The following is a 17553-nucleotide window of genomic DNA, read 5'->3' on the forward strand; positions in this document are numbered from 1 at the left end:
GAAAACATTTACGTAGGGGGTGATATCGATCCAATGTAAGGCGGAAATCCCCTCAGTATCGTAAGGCCGATAAACATGGCTTACATTGTGAGTCATGTATGCATTCCCTCGGATCACAGCACTGAGCTATGGCAGGCTGAAGGACCTAGCACTATGAAATGGATGAGTACAATCTGGGAAACACAAGACCAGATTGCCTATTGATTGACCAAGGACCGAACCATTGGTTCAGTGGTCTCAATCTGTACTCTCATATGTTACGCCACCTATCCGACCGACTTCATTCAACAAGTCTTCGAAAGAGCTTGTTTTCCTTATCGCAACCCCATTAGATAAATTCCTACTCAGGAAAACCAAGGCTAGTACTAAGCCACTGTATTGGACATTGCGGAATTCAGCACAAGAAGGGAGCGAGATTCTCGGTTTCGAGGCAAAAATTAAATTCCAAAATTTGATCGCAGACTCTTTTTACAAGCACACTTTCATACAAGCAATTTTGGAGTTTTCACATCTTCTTGAAAATCGATGTCTATTATTTTCTTATACCACTTCTTAACATAAAACAGGTCTGGCTATATACAACCGAGTAACACGTGTCTTGCTCCAAACTTCTATATTAGTCAAAAATTAGAGCTGGCTTGTTAAAGTTTCCTGTACAGAATTTCTGTTAAACTACACCTACTTCAAATTTACTTTTATGTACATTTTATAAAGCTTATATATTAATATCAATATACATTGTTGAAGACAAAAATGTAACCAAAAAGGCAACACAGGAATTAATGCAAAAGGTTGAAACCAAGAACCCCAAAAAGGAAGAAGGCAGGCAATCCAATTGACATGAAGGATTTGCTGAGATTTTGGCAAAAGAGTGTATCGTTCGCACAAACATTCGCAGTCATTAACTTAAAAACATAATTCGAGTGTTCAAAACTTGTAGGTCGAAAGAAGTCCAAAAATGTTTAAAAGCTTAAAATTCCCAAGATATCAAATCTTGCAACAGTGGCATCTAGAAATGCATCTTTCGACGATTCAATACGAAATGAGAAAAAGTGTTGTGTTTTCACTGCAATAGGTGCAGGAAAAGTAAACCCTGCACTTATTAAAGATATACTAATTTGCCAGAGATGACATGTGGAAGATTTGCATATCGCGCTTTTAAACGCTTTGTTTGTACAGCATCAATAGACAGAGGACTTAAGTTGATGATGACATTGGGCTTAACTTTCCAGTATAAAATATTTTCTGAAACCTTACATATGTCAGTTACACCCTCTTGCCAAAACGTCCCTTAAAAATATATAAGAATTTCGATCCAATTAGAATTTCCATCCAATTTAAGAATGCGCACTATTGTCTTACATGTTGTTCATACGTTGTACATCTTTTCGTCCCCCCCCCCCAAAAAATGAAGAATATACCAAAATCTGTTATGTGTTACATATAGAGTCTTTGCAATTATTAGTTTGTAACGTGTAAGTGTTAATGCTGAATAGTAATGAGAAAACATAATGTTGTGCAAGAAATAAAGTGATTGCCGATGAGACCATTTCTTACCGCGGCGTTTTTAGTCTCTGAAAACTTTCCCAATGCTCACCGGTTTCTAGCATCCGGAGTACTTCCGGCACATGACATACTCGCTGAATTGGGAGCCTTCGATTCCCCCACCACTAGAGGCGATGACGATGAAGTTGCAGTGGAGCAGCCGCTGCAGCACCTGCACCGTGTTCAGCTTGCAGAAGCCGTTGAGAGGAAACCGGATGACGTGGTTGGACTCCTGGGTCCAACCGGCGCTGGTGGAGTTGCACATGACACTGCCGACTTCAGGGAAGATCTCATGGATCAAGACCTTGTCCCCGCTCAGGCTGATGCGCTCACCGCAGTCGGGGGTGGTGTGTACGATGATGCACTCGTTGCCAAGCCCGTTCTCCGTCTTGATGGTCTTCTCCCCTCGGGTCTTGGTTGTGGACATCTTGTAGTTCTCCAGCGCCTCCACCATCTCGGCGATCTCGTAGAACCGGGCCTCCTCGTAGAGCGCCTCGAACTCGCCAAAGTTGTCTGGCAGGATCAGGCGCGAGGTGCGCATGAAGTTGAGGATATGGCGGAAGAGGTGGCCGTCCCTGTCGATGAAGTAGTGCTGTTTGAGACTGTCCAGCACGATGGGGATGGAGCCGTTGAAGAGCTTGGCCAGCTTGGACTCCGGAAAGTGGGTCAGTGTCTCCAGGGACGAGGTGTAGATCTGGCCGCCTACGTCGATGTGGACAGGAGCGTTGAAGCGGCTGTTGGGAGCCACACGTGGTAGACCGTGGCCATGACCTGGTGGCGGAGTACCCGATCCCGATGGAGTCGGAGACAAGGATGACATCGTTAATGGCGATATGGTCGGCATGTACACCTGTAAGATTCAATGAACTCATATCAAATCAGGTCGAAATAAACGAGATGCAAAAGTATCTCTAATGCAGTCTCTGTTTGGTCGAGTTGTCTTCGCCAAGAACGCACCATTTAACAACTGAGTAACTCCTGTTTTTGCTCTCAGTAAGATTAAAATGACTTCAGCGGGGATTGCACTTCAATAAGTTGGGAAATAAGAATTATGTTAGTACAAAAAATAGTTCCAAAAAGGGTTAACATCCAAGACCAATGGAATGCCACATTGTGGTGCACTATTCTACAGATTGTAGGTCAGATGTGACCCGGAATACGGGTCATACTTGACCTGATACTTTCCAGGGTCAAACATGGCACTTTTATGGGTCAAAATGACACTTTAGCTAATGTTGCACTTTGACCGGGAAAATGATCAAGCGAAGTACCATTCTGGCCAAGACACATGCCAATTTGACCCAGAAACATGTAAGGTCAAGTATGACCCATTATAAGTTCCGGGTCAAATCCAACCCGGGACATTTAAGGTTGCACTCAATTGGCGGAGTTTATCACTTGTCACCAACTGCATCCTCCATCCAATATCAATCATGGGTAGAAAACAATGTTGGTAATATTTAAAATACAAAGTAATCTTATCATTTGGGAAAAAAAATAAAAAGAATCTGTAGAGTGCAATGATTACTACGAAAATGTTTGTTTTTGCAAACGACGCCCGACCCTCAAAACGACAGTGATATTTACATAAAAGGTACACCCCAGCTTAATTCGCGGTTGTAACAGAAACCAGATTTTTTTTAAAAGATACATGTGCAGATGGATAAAATTTGTTGTACAATCTTACAATCTCACCAATTTCAATATTTGAACCCCTCTCCAAAATTCAATGCTTTTCCTATGATAAATGTACGTCAAGGTACGTTTTTCATCCGTACACAAATTTCAACAACAACAAAACTGGGGGGGGGGGGGCGTTTTGAGACTGCCATGAAAGACTGTTGCTTATGGTTATTTATGTGCGGCGCCTTTCACGTCATTCAGTCACGTTTGGATTTAGCGAGTGCGCATTCTTAAAGTTAATGAAACGGGTAATACGGGTAGGTAAAGGCCTACACTAGTATCTCCGAAGGGCCTCCCAAACTCATTGGTGCCAACGGTGATCGACTTTGTGGTAGAAAAAATAGTTGATTCAGCCTTTTGTGCATGTTTGACAACCATGGGGAATCGTCCCAGGCGAGACACTCCACCAGCTGCTCAAGAATTGGGTGGATAACCAACAGTTTCAACCGCCGCTAAACCAGCAGTTATGAAAACGCCGAGAAAAAAATAGAAACAGTTGCCAGATGTTGTCTGCGGATAGCGTCATTGTCTCCGTACAAAGAAGCAGGGTAACGGACTAGTTTGCGACCCACCCTGGCAAATAAGGTGCGAGCGGGATCGGCAACTGACACCGCCGAGCAGCCCCGGGGGTCGCCGGGGGCGAATTGCTGCGGCGGTGGCAGGGACTTCGTAAGAATAGACGGGACAAAAAGGATATCGCGCGGCCGTCAAAAGGGGGGTTGTTTGAAAGAATTCTGGCGAGAGTCGGCACAGAGTCACGCGTCACGATACATGATCTGCTTGCCTCGGAAAAAAAGTAGGGCGCATGGCTTCTTGTGAAGGTGGCTGTATAAGCCGACAAAGAAAGAAACGGTTTACACAAATGAATAATAACCATCGTTATGAATGGGGGGATTTGCAGCCAAAATCAGCGACAAATGCCTCTTTGATTGATGCGAAAATAGCGACAGATTGTTAGTGAGTAGCCACAAAGCTAACTTCGGTGATGTTGTTTCCATTTCTATTGACTAAATAACGAGAAAATTTAAATTGAAATCAAATGCGCGAACCAGAAAGCGATCTAATGTACCAATAAATTACGAAATGATAAAAAACCACGACAAGGTCACTCAGTCAGTCCGTCAGTCAGTCAGTCAATTTACGTCAACACAATTGCACTAGCTTTCCATCACTTTGCAAAAGACAGGAATTTATGTATTCAAGATTTGTTTTGTATTATGTCAGAACATTTTAGGTTTTGGAACTATTTTCATTCAGATATCAATGTATGTCAACTGTTATCAGAAATAAACGCAGCCGTGTAGCTATGTTCGCGGTTCTCTGCATGAATTTTGGATGACGCTGGATAATGTGACAATTTCTGTTCAAAATAGGCTAAACAGAATATTATACTTGAAGTTTATTTCATTAAATCCAAAGAATCACATGAAACTACCAGGAAATTGAGACATAGCTTATTATACACGGAGTATTTTCTTGACCGTAATGCAAAACCATCATGTGAAATGATTACGTCTGGAATGCTAAAACAAAACTGTCACAATTTCTTCCTACTTCAATTAACTTATACTTAACATCAATTAACTTAGCTGACGTAATCTTTTTAATAGTTTTTCCTTTGAGTCGTCAAAAATGAATAACTGAAATAGATTCAAGACAAAGATCAAATTCTACTGATTTGATTTACGAATGTGGATGATTTCCCTGGTTACCTACTTCGTGTCCTGAGATTTGGCAATTATGCACGATTCTGGGTTCGTACCAATCGACACTGAAATCGCTCCTATTTATATTTTAAAAAGTTGACAAATAATGAAAACGTCGGCTCATTCGCGCTATACAAAAGCAGATCTTGAGATCTCAGTGGGCTGATGTATCCAATAGTACACTCAACCTAAAAAGAAAGTCCCCTTAATACTTTTTTGTCTCACTCAAAAACTACTGGGCACATCTTGCTCAAATTACGACTGATCAGTACAGAAATTCCTTAGCAATCCGACCATACTCTTTGTTTGGCCGAAAACAGTGATAATGTGTACAAAATTATGCAATTTATGACAAGTAGTACCGAAAAAAATGTTGCACTTTTCGTGCAAGGTGGGTGTGAACCACAACATGCACGTATACAAAAGTGCAACTGTTTTCGGTATCATTTGTTATAAATTGCATAAATTCGTACACGTTATCACCGTTTTGGGCCAAATAAAGAGTATGGCTGGATTGCTTAGGAATTTCCGTACTGATTAGTCGTTATTTGAGCGAGAGGTGCTAAGTAGTTTTTGAGTTAGACAAAAAAGTATTGGAAGGGGGGGACTTTCTTTTTTGGTTGAGTGTATACCCATACAAGAAGTATCCAAAGCAAGGTGGATCGTTGTAAACACACTTTAAACATCCATATGGGTTTCGTCAAATTGACAGGGAAATGTTTCGTAAACTTGACTGTCAGCTAAGTTCGGGTCAGCAGGGTGCAATTTAAAAAAAGGGTATATTTCTAGTCGGTTTACCAACGGTGAATGATAATGTGAGTCGAAAGCTGAAACGACCAGCGTGTGCTTTCAGCGACTTGATTTTCAGCCACTTTTCAAGAACTCGTCATGTTGACCAAGTTTTTTCAAGGGTGTTCAAATTGAACCGCAACCTCCAAAAAAAAAATACAAATAAACTATTTCACTGAGAAGGTAAATAAAAAATATCAAGCAAGGCAATGTGTACATAAGGAGCGCCCTCTTTAGGCCATGAGAGCTCACTGAGCCAATACAATGACGGGTGTCATTTCGTATTACGAACGCCTGACATTTATTCGATTCCCCACCTGGGACAAGTTACAAACGACGACGCGTGCTCTACTCAATCTGTCAGACAGCCCAGATAGTTTGCTGGTGTTGTTTTCTTCCAATTTCACAGCCACTGGTTCAATACACAAGCAGGGACGTAAATTTTGGTCCTAGAAGTCACACAAAAGAGGTCCCCAATTTTATATTTGCCGATCTGTCACTCTACAAAATTAATTTTTCGCCATTTATTCCAGTTTCCAACTTGATAAAGTCACTCTAATGGTGCTAAAAACGTAGAAAGACTATTTCAATTCAATAACACATAAGCGAGACATCATAAAGTATGTTGTTTGACGACACCGTGATATCTGATAGCCAGGGGTCACGATGCGATATCGACATGCATACAAATGTGGCCAGCAACAAGCAAGAAAGCAAAATAAATCTGAATAATAATAAAACAAGTAATTGCCTTTAAATGTTTTAAAATCTGAAATCATGGTCAGGCCAAAAAAAATGTTCTGCTTCCGATTACATGGCATATGAATAAAAGGGAAGGTATAGGTAGGTAATTTTTTATTTATTTTTTTTGTCAATTTTTTGGTGTACGATCATAAGGAGGTGTCTGCGTGTAGTCAAGGGTAAAAGGTAGTAATTGATGGTTCTCGGGGTTTTTCCTCATTTCTCCCCCCAAAAATTAGGGTAGGGGCTGTCAAAATAGAGTAGGTAGGGTAACCGGAGGCAGAACTATTTTGTCATAATTAATAGCTCATTGTGTACCAGTTAAAATCTAGAACGTCCAAGTTTGTACGCCTGTGTACGAGGCTGATCGTACATCGGCAAACCCAAAATGTTTAGGGGAATCCCAAAATAAAAAAATACATATATCGTTTCGAAAATCGGACGAGTATATCGAAACCAAATATACACGTTGCTTAAATTTTGTACCAACCTTGCCTTGGGCATTTTGCATATATACAATAGTACGCAGCAGATAACATTTTTTATAGGAATAATTCCTGTTTTGTTTCATCATTGGATCGTTTGGTCTGTGGTAATATCATGACAATATACTGTCGTATGATATCCACCGTGACATAAACACGATTGGACTGTACTGCTTTTGTTATTAATTCCACATTTGTTATTTTCGGCAAGTAATTTTGAGGCGCAGAGACAAAATTGCAGTATTTTGGGAGGGGAGGGGGCATGCGGCTACCCAAACCAGAACTGTGATTATCGTCGTGAGTATGGTCAAGGCTTAATTCCAAAAATAGTCATATCATATCAATTTATCATGCTTTCAGTTGGTTCACATATTGGCTCCTGTCTTCCCCGTCTAACCCGGATATGCCACAAGGACTAAACAGTGACAAATTGCCGGTTACAGGTACAATAACTCCAATGCTCCAATCAACCACCATAACATGGAGGTTTACTTCATAAATTCGACGCAACACCATACATGGAAAGAATTGCAGTCGGCCTAAACGTCATGTAGCCTAATCAAAATTAGTACATTGTAAAACTTCCACAATTCACACAATCATTGCGACATAAATTTTGATGGAATAACCATGATAGAACGAAGAAACAATTTCGCGAATGGTTGTAAACGTGATACGACCTCCATGCCAACTAAGCATGCCGCGCGTCAATTTACCTTTTTCACTTCAAGTTGACATGTGCACGGGTGTTACATGTACTCGACACGCGTACGTTTGTGTACAGAAACGATCGTACTGTGTTTCATGACTGTCATGGTCAGATTTACAAACACAAAAGACGTTTGCTACAGTGTCGAAGCACGAAAGGGGAAATGTAGGCGGAAATAGCGAAACAGCCGACAACAAAAATCGATCTTTTCAGCAGCGAAACTGTGCAGGGACTCGAGCGGTAAATGTTTGTATGCGGCCCCGCAGTCTCTCCATTGCAACGATAAGCTCTCAGTCACGCCATGTCTAGCGCAAAGCCACACATGTTTTTGAACAGGCGCAGTCGCGCTGTTTTACCTCCTATAAAAATGGAAGGTTCTACAGGGGGTCCACGGTCCGTTGCCGCTCCCCAAAACTACGGTAACTGGGAACCAACGGCACTTACCTTTCGTTGGATCCACGTTCTGGTGCTCTCAGGCTCCGAAAACCATGGTAAACTGGTGAAAATCTGGGGAAAAACTGCCGAGTGTGGCTAGTGCAGCGATGGCGACGGTGAAAATAGTGCGCCAGTGGCGATGGAAAGTGCTGCTGGGCATCACGCGCTATTCAAACCTCGTGAGATGTGACATAATTACAAAAGTTGCCCCAGGGTATGCCTGTTCCTTTTCTTACGGCGAACAACAATACACACACTGCAGTTGTTGCTTATATTAAAGTGTATAGGCTTACAGTCCGGAGGTAAAAAGGGTTGGCCGGTGACGAATATTTTTCCCCTTCCAAGTTCCTTTTGATTTTGTTGCTGAGAAAACCAGACAGGTTGGACGTGCCTTAGAGGAGGGAAACAGGATGTTAGAGGGATTGGTGTGTTCTCCGGAGGACCGTGAACGAGGCAGGCGCTGGCCCCTCGCGGTGACGGGTGAGGTGTACTGGTAGTTGCACGGTCGACTGAGGAGTCCAGGGAGAGAAGAGAGAGCCGGATTCCATGGACATGTACAGGGAGAATGGCGGTGGGAACCGTGCTTATGAGGCCGTGATCCATTCATTGCTTGAATGCCTCTTCTCTCTGCGCTTGATTGGTGCCTGCGGGCTATCTGCGGGTCCGAGTCACTCACTGCACAGCCTGGCCCTGTTGGAAGGCTTGAATATTTCACAGCGGATTTGGCCCCGGGCGAAACTCGGTTAAAGGATAGAACCAAACAGAAAGCTCTCACTTGTCCAGCATTTTTAAGAGCGCGTAAAGCCTGGAACTTATCCCCCCTTTGCGTATAGCGCCCCCGCCAATTCATTGTGCATGTATGTATCTATGATTCCCCGGTTTTCTTTATTTCATTTTGGGCACAGTGACCCTCAGGACACCTCTAGAATTCTTATGAAATCAGCAGAAAGGACACATCTGAGATGTATGCCGGCGACCGAATCTGCGATAGATATCTGTCTCAATTACAACCATTTGATGTTGCTCTAAGCTAGACAGCTCAACATGATTAAAATGAGGGAAATAATTTGGACTATAAAAATATGAATGACTCATAATAATTTGCTTTTACAGTATCAGTTATAATTCGGTCATCTGTAAGCTATCTGTATTTAGTATATTTTGTTGTTGTTTTATTTGTGTCTGTCAGTTTTTGGGGTATACCATAGTATAAGTAAAAAAAACCACAATAATAATAACTACAATACTCATACGAGACGTGTTAAAAAACAAACCATTGGACAATTTGAGGTTTATTTAACCCAATAATTAGATTGGAGTAATATAGGTGGGAGGGGCCTTAAGGTGGCAACGCCCCCAAGTAATCGCCGTTAGTGCGACGTCCTATTTTACATGTGCGCCATCATTGCATAAACAAAATAAGCCCCACAGCCGAGTTGAAGAAAGGGACATTAATCCAAAGGATATACAGGCAAAGGCCTCCAAAATATTAATGAGTAGCCAGGGGGTGCAACGACTCGGCAACGACTGGCAAGAAATTATCTACAAACGGATGACCTGAAACAAGTCACGGTGTTTAAGTTTTAGCGAGGGCTGAATCTGGCATCAATTGAGCAGCAACGATATCAGACTGATCACAAATAGTTAGCGGTCCTCTGTGATCGATTGATGTCGAGTCTTTACTAAGAGGCAAACAATAATGTTGAGAAGTAGAGACATATTTGATGGAGAAAATCTGATGAGGAATACTTCCATTTGTTTTTCCGACTCAAGCTGTATTCTTATTTGTGTTAAGATTTGACTGTAAAACAATCAAACTTTTCTTCCAGCTGACCTCGAAAAAAAATCGGCCTAAATAACTGTAGTTTTACGCCTAGTCAGGATTATTGACTGGAAAATTCTACGTAAAATGCAAATCCCAAAACAACCCATAAGTGCTACAGTTAGCGAGTTTTACAGCGGGTAATGTTCAGGTCGGTAAGTAACTAAAAAAGCTAGTCATTATTTTGACTTTTGTTCTATTCGCTACCCGTAAGATGGGGTATCTTTGGTCAGAAGGGTAACTTTGGTCAGCACCTATATTTTACCTACAAGTGAATATAAATCTCTATAAAACCAGATTTCTTCAGTAAATTTCATATGATCAGTTTCAGAAAATGCCACTGCAAAGTTTAATGCACTTGTGGATTTGAAGTGGATAATTATGTTAGGTCAAATTTCAAGAGGTCAAAGGTCAGAGGTCAAGGAACAAGAAGGTCAAATATCAAATGACATTAATGAAGCCTTTGGGGAAAAAATGGTGTGTTTTTTTAGAAATCTAGGGTCAAATGTTCATTTTATCTACTTTTCACCTGGAAGGAAACAATTTTTGAAATGTGACATTTGTTTGTCCATAGGAATTATTAGGACTGGCCAACGTTGCCCCAAAACGGAGGTAACTTTGGTCTCATCTTTTGGGGTCCCACCCCCTTGTTAAATACTATTTTTTGACACCAAACAACACCAAAGTGTAGAGTTTAGTCTACTGTTCTAAATATTAGGAAAAATCCACCAAGTTTGTTATAAAAGCAATAGTTAAATATGTCTCAAAATGATCGAAGTTATCCCATTTGACGTAATTAAGGGATAATATAAATCATGGCATTTTGCAGTAAGAAAATGTACGCTTGCACGAGGCAAACTGAGTTCCTTTCTGTGGTCTTTTTCAGCTTTTATATCACAGCATGTTTTGTGGTTCAAGCCCTAGCTCTAGTCCTATTCTTGTAAGGAATACTTCGCTCTTTCAAACTTGTAAACATCAGCATAAAGGCGAACTGTACATGGCAGTTTAAACATCATACATTGTGTGTTATCTATGGGAACTACTCTTCCATAATGTAATTATACCAATAACCATGTGTTATATAATGATTGTACTTCCATGTAAAACACGTCATCTTGGCAACACAACTCATCATGCTCATGCCACATAGAAACGTTTTACGATCATGATAGCCTCACGCTAAATCTAGGAATGTTGATAATTTAGTCAATATTATAACCACGTTGCACTTGCATTGCAAATGCGTTATCCCAACAATATCTCCGGCCATCTTTAAAAATGTCAATGATTGTGTCATGAATATAGTCTTTTATAGCAAAGTCCTCTTTTCATAATTAAGGAACACGGACTGTGGAGTCCGAATTCCTTGCTTCGGAGTCGTAATCGTTATGAGGATGATGTACTTTGCATTTTGGAGTTTCCATCTCATTGAGACACCACCTCCACTTAGAAACTAGCCACACTGAGAGAGAATACACCCCCTGAGCTGATATTCAATGGATTCAATGGAGGCTGTGCATGGAGGCAATATATCCCCTCCTGTTTTTGTTTCTTTAATATGTAGTTTCTGTACGTTCCAGCGATACATCATAGGAAAAACACCCCCATTGTTATCCTACCTCCTTATGAGCTAACAATCCGCGGAGAGTCACCTTCGGTTCCCGATAGGCAATTTTCCCATTCATCTCTTCCTAGCTTAGTTCCTTCGGTCGCCATTTACCTTTCGTGGATTACTTCTGCCTCATTTAGGTGCATCCCTCAAAACCACCTCCTGAGGTACAAACTGAATGGAGAAACAGATGTACAATACCCCTCACAAGTTCAAATCCATTAAGGCATCTTTTACTTCCATGCATGGAACCGATATCCCACATCATGCATATCTTGCTTGCTCTCCTTCTTAATTATAAAGTCACTATACCTGGAGTTAGTTCCACCTCTGCAAGAGGTACATCTACTGGGGAAACTGTCTCTTCATTTAGACCTAGCTAGTAACCACAATGACAGTATTTGGTTTGTCAACAAGCTTTGCTCCTTATCTGACCACTACACCTTGGCCGTGGATATACTTCCCCTATAGGGATAGCTCCTCCATGAGAAAACAACCTCTTCATTGAGGTACTAACCTCAGTGTCAGAGGTACTCTCCTCTCAACCGCACTATCCACAAAGACACCTCTGATCTCCGATTTCCATACAAAAAAAGTAATATCCCTCATGTAGCTTTCTTTCCCTTACTTACTCCCATAAAATGGTGTTATACCTCCCGTAGATTACTTATTATAAACCTCACTGGAAAGGCAGCATAACACATCCAACATGGATACATTCTGCCCGAAACAAAATGATATAATAGTCCTCATGCAGAGGAACTACCTCCAATGGAGGCTCTGCTACCTCCTGTAGGTTCACATCCTCACGGAGACAATACTTCTAGAGGCAGTTTATCTCGTATTTTATATATCGCTCCCATTGAGGCACAATAAGACAAGGACTGCCCCAATTGAACCATAAACACGTAGAAAAGAGAGGCACAGAACAACCATATAAGTATGACAACTCACAGAGTTAAACGTTGGAAAAGTACCTCCCGCTAGGTACTATTCCAACGAGGAGGTACTGGTATGGCAACGATCTGAGATAGCAAGGCTATATACCTCCATCATGACTTCACGTCATGTAGGATGGTTATGAGTTCCTCGGATATGAAGCAAAAACAGCCCGTTGTGTATACCAAGGGAAATTAACTTGGGCACTTCCCTGAGGTTACCTTTCCTGCAGTGGCGTAAATCCGTGTCGGCGAGGGGAGGGGGGGGGGTGGGATAGGGGAATGGAGGATGGGGGGATAGAAGGGATGGGAGGAGCCTGGGGGTGGGGGGGGGGGGCTGGACACTATACGACAGAAGGGCACTGATTGTGATATAAAAATAGACCTCACACAAACTTACGCTTAACCTTACATCAAACGGTGCATTTAAAGCTTTTCTGTTAATTTGTTCTCCACATTTCAGTACAATTTAATACATTTTGGCTGTTGGAAAGTTAGAAAGTAATCTTAAAATCTATCTGCGACAAATACACAAAGTGAATTTATTACGTTTTTCCATATTGAGGAACACCTTTCATACAAGCTGCCTGATTGGTCGGCACAGTTGACCAATGAGCAATTCATATTCATGAACTGACGACAACACAGGCCCTACACACGTTGACAAAATGTTTAATACACCACTCCCAACAACGTAAACAGCGAGCGGGGATCGGGAACGCTGTATCCAGTTTGGCCCAAAAAATGAATATAAAGCACCGCGAGCAAATGCATTATGAAAGAAGTCATGTTTATGATGTCCAACGGAAACATGTCCAATGCATGTCAGTTCGCTTCTATTGGCACGTCTTGTTCCTCCCGTTCAGGCCCCTCGAGCGGGACGGGGCAGTGAGTGCGGGTCGTGGGAGGAGCGGAAGACCTGTGCTGCACGCTCGTACATGAGTCCACGGGCTTTTTATTTTGTCAGACCCATCCACCCCAGTTCCGTCATATCTCGTTGGCTCAGTCAACCAACCGAGGCACATCAATGGAGGCAGCCGAGAGGTTCAGTTATGCACATGATAATACATGGACACAAACTTCCGTGTCCCTAGACTGCATTTTTGCATAGTATCTGCTGTTCTAAGAAGGATTCTTTAAAAAGATTTTTGCGTTCAGTGATTTTCAAGATTCAAATAAGAATTTGTATCACGAACACGACCATAGGAAAACACGCCACTATATGTTTTCCAAAATAGGCCTATATAGTACACCTTTTAATATTTTTAGCGCAGTATTTGTGGTGGTTTCCTTTTTGTCTGAATGGACTATTTCGTAGTAATAATCGCTCAAACCGGGAAAAACAGCCTGAAAGAAGAATTTTAATTTTGGACTTTTTAGATGTAGACATAAAGAGATAGGATCCCCAGTGTTTGGCGGTAAGATGTTATGTTTAAACTATGGCTAAATGCTAAATTGTACCACGTCATAGCAATGACATACATAAGTTGTATTGACTTTACTCGTGCCGGCCATCCACCCCCTCGGAAAAAGAAAGAAAAAACAAATCACGCTATCGAACTATCAAAGAAAACCTTTTGAACGTTAACAAATCTGATCTACAGCCCAGACAACAAGTGCGCTGATGACGAATGCAGCATGATGTTGAAATAGGAAAAACCTGAGATTTTCCTGTTGGGAACAATTTGAAAAGTGGGAAGGTGCATGGGGGATCACCTCTCTCTTGGTGGCGCTGTTAAACGAGAAACTTGTAAACGTAGAATCTGGGCACGTGATCACTGTACACTCATGAGGCCCCCTTCAATGGAGAAACCATTGTGTTCTTCTTCACTGTATTCCCCTTTCTCACTACCAAACCATAACAGAACTTTGCTTTATCATTTTGATTAACGAATACAGTCTCATACTTTCCATTATTTTCACGCCCCTGAGATTTACCTCCGTGCCTGACTCTGTTGTGCATATCGAATTTATTATTATTTTGTTTTCAAAATTAGTAAGGATTTGAGCCAAGAAGTTGTCACCCTGACCAATGTCTGTTCTTTACAAATTCATGCTTGACGTTCCTGAAAATAAGCGCGATTGATCGAACGTAGTGGGCCAAATATACATGCATAGATTAAGTAATGCTCTCGGCCCTCGTTAATATTAAATGTTATTTAATTAATTAATCTGTAGGCCTATTTTTTTCTTCTTCGATTATTTTACTTAAAACTTTGTTACTGCGATAATGACAGATGATAGAATCCATATTTATATTTTTTCATGGTGAAGAACCCAAAGCACCATCGGGAGTGGCACCTCTAAAAGAAATATTCATGTAAAATTATTTATTTGCAGCATTTGAAAAGTTGTGACCTTTTCCAAAGACCAGAAAGACATTTCATCGGATTCGAATCTGAATTGAAATAAAAATATTTGTTGAGGAAGACAAAGATGCCATAAGTGAATAAAGAGTTTTGGATTGTTCTGAGAACATTCTTTTACTCCATTCGTTAGCAGGGTAAATCTTTAAGATGTATTGGCCAGCACTGCATCTTAAAGATTGACCCTGATAACGAATAATAACTTTTAGCTGCACTTGAATTAAGACTGTTTAGTTTGTGTCCAACAAACGTTATTATGAGCGATTCTGTTTTGAAAAAAATAACCCAATTCATGTGGAACGCATAATATTCAACTTCAGAGGGCGCTCTTCAAGCAAGAACCTACTTGAACTAGTGCTATGACTAGAAAAAAAGGTTTATTTTTCCAAAATTGCGAAAAGTCAGAGCATAAATCAAACCTCAGAATTTGAAAGGGGAAGATCTGTCTCTTGTCAGCTCGCAATTGGCGGCACATTAATCTTTTTTTTTTCTTTTGCCAAGGCAGCTGTGTTGCCGCCAAACATCTTCACGGCTTCATTTCCAGCCGCGGGAAATGAATCTGGAAGCGCTCTGGTCCGCGCTTTGCAATTATCCCAATGACTTGGTGACGAAAGAGACAGAGGCTATCTCCTCTCCGTAGCGACAGTCTGCGCATGCTCAATCCTCAACCGGATAATTACAAGATCGTTCTCAGGTATAATTTACACGAGTGACCGGCTTGAGTGACATAGTCTGTTCTGGAGACAAGGTTACTCTTAAATTAAAAAAAAAGTCGGCGGATTTTAATTAACTCGGTACATTCCTGAGGCTACTGTCGGTGTTAAATCCCAGTTTAATCTCCTTTCGCATTCAAAATTACAATGGAGCCATGCCTATTTCATTCAGTGATTCACCTCGACTGCAAAGCTTCCTCCTCACTCTTAGCTTTAGTAGATATTTAGAATATTTAAATAAAATTAACAAAATACATATAATATGGTGTCACATTTAAGACAAATTATTACGTTACGAGGAATAGCTAGAATAAGACATGCACGATTGAAGTCATTAAGCAAAATGAAAAAACAAATAATAACACATTCGTCGTTTATCTGGCAACCGGCCTTCAAACTACAATCTTCAATACAATCGGGGAGTGCATTCAACACTGACTGTACTGCTTAAATACCAGGGGAGTGGCGAGAGAAACGCCCACTTCCCAACTGCGAGCGCCCTCTTCAAAATCGACGTGATTTCCAGAACCCACACTCTTTCAACTAACCGGAGACATCAACACGACAAAGCACCTGGTCTTCGTTCGAGTCTTCTATACTCTCAAAGAAAGATAGCTCTACAACTACCCGTCTAAACACGGCATTAAATCTCGGAGTAAATCGCGAGACGTTCTCAAGTCACGTCATATTTACACACGGAAGCTTGTCTTTGAAACACCTGCCAATTAGGAAACTACCTGCCGCATTGCCCAACACCCAATAAACCCTCCACCCGACACACAACCCGTCCCAGATTTCCGGAAAAATCAATTATTACAGCTTTGTCGCAGGACCACTTGGGAATATTGCTTGCCTTGTTGCTGGCCAAAGGAAGAAGGAAAAAAAGAAGAAGAAGCGAGACTTGAGTTTTCAGTATCTATTGCACTGGGCCGTATCTATTTCACGCCGGGCGCTGAATCGGTTTAATTTGTAGGAGGTTTTGCGCCCGGAGATCGGTCCATATTTGCAGCATGTGATGCCGCTCACGCGCCGGTTCGAGTTGACTCCTCGCGGGCTGGTTGGACATGATACCCCGTCTCGCTGCATCCCTTTCTCCCCTGACATCGAATTGAGACAATTCTGGAGAATGCTGATGAGTGGATGACGATGTTTGTGCAGAGATGAGAGGGGATAGATCTCCTGTTTAGGAGCTATCATTTGTACGGATCTTACATGCAATGGGTGACGAATTACACTGATCTCCTCAACTCCCTAGACATCTAGCGAGAGGACACTAATCGCACGTGCTTCCATCAATACAACCATGATTTTTGCAGCCTTAGAGATCATCTGACCTGTCACAGCCATTCCTTTCAGTGACTCGATAGTACCGCAGTCAGGCTGACTTATTCAAAAGATGCGTCAACATTCAAGAGTGAGAAGGTTTTTTTCCCCCAAAGTTTGTTAGGACACGGATTTGCCTCACTTTTAAGAAGAGTCAGGTAGGATAAAAGGGAGGCAAAGATGAATGATGCAGCTTAATCAGCATGCATGTATCAACCCGGGGCAACACTACGACAGGAGGTTTTCTCTACTCCCACGTCTCACACCCGGGGCCCCCAACTGCCCAAAGCCGCCGCAGTCTCCCCCTATAATTGCATCAAGAAATTAACGACGGCCCATATATTGAAATTCAAAACCTTAAAAGCATATTTTCTTGACCCTTTGCGGCTGAAATGGAAGCGTGTCCTCGGGCCTGCCTAGCGGCGTGCCGGTAAAATTGCAAACTTGGTTGCTCCGTGGCGTCTTGTGCCAGAGCTGGGCCATCATATCTCTCAGACTGGCTGAGTTTTCTAAGGTGTTTTTATCCATCCGACAACGCTGATGATGAGGCGGATTGATGCCGAAGGGTCTTGGCGGCACTCGGTCGGTGCGGCGCAGAGATAGTGGAGAAATGTTCCCGTTCCATCACCGGAGCCCCCTGTTTTGCCTTTTCGGTACTCCTGCTGTGTTCGCTTCACTGACCACTCGTA

The 17553-nt window shown here is 41.8% G+C and overlaps 1 protein-coding gene across 1 annotated transcript; it reads right to left on the reverse strand.

The window, feature by feature from the left end:
* Positions 1-494: 494 nt before the first annotated feature.
* On the reverse strand, positions 495-8897 carry LOC119738809 (BTB/POZ domain-containing protein kctd15-like). The gene is made up of 2 exons (XM_038213771.1): positions 8103-8897; positions 495-2395 (listed from the first exon to the last, which is right to left on the reverse strand). Exon 2 carries the CDS (start codon positions 2387-2389, stop codon positions 1604-1606), a length of 786 nt encoding a protein of 261 aa, XP_038069699.1. The 5' UTR covers positions 2390-2395; positions 8103-8897; the 3' UTR covers positions 495-1603.
* Positions 8898-17553: the final 8656 nt, after the last annotated feature.

This window comes from Patiria miniata, unplaced genomic scaffold (genome assembly GCF_015706575.1).
Source record: "Patiria miniata isolate m_02_andy unplaced genomic scaffold, ASM1570657v1 HiC_scaffold_3, whole genome shotgun sequence".
Classification (NCBI taxonomy): domain Eukaryota; kingdom Metazoa; phylum Echinodermata; class Asteroidea; order Valvatida; family Asterinidae; genus Patiria; species Patiria miniata.

What these genes read in the sequence shown, in the direction of transcription:
- LOC119738809 (XM_038213771.1), bottom strand. Translation starts at nt 2,389, where the DNA reads ATGCCGACCATATCGCCATTAACGATGTCATCCTTGTCTCCGACTCCA.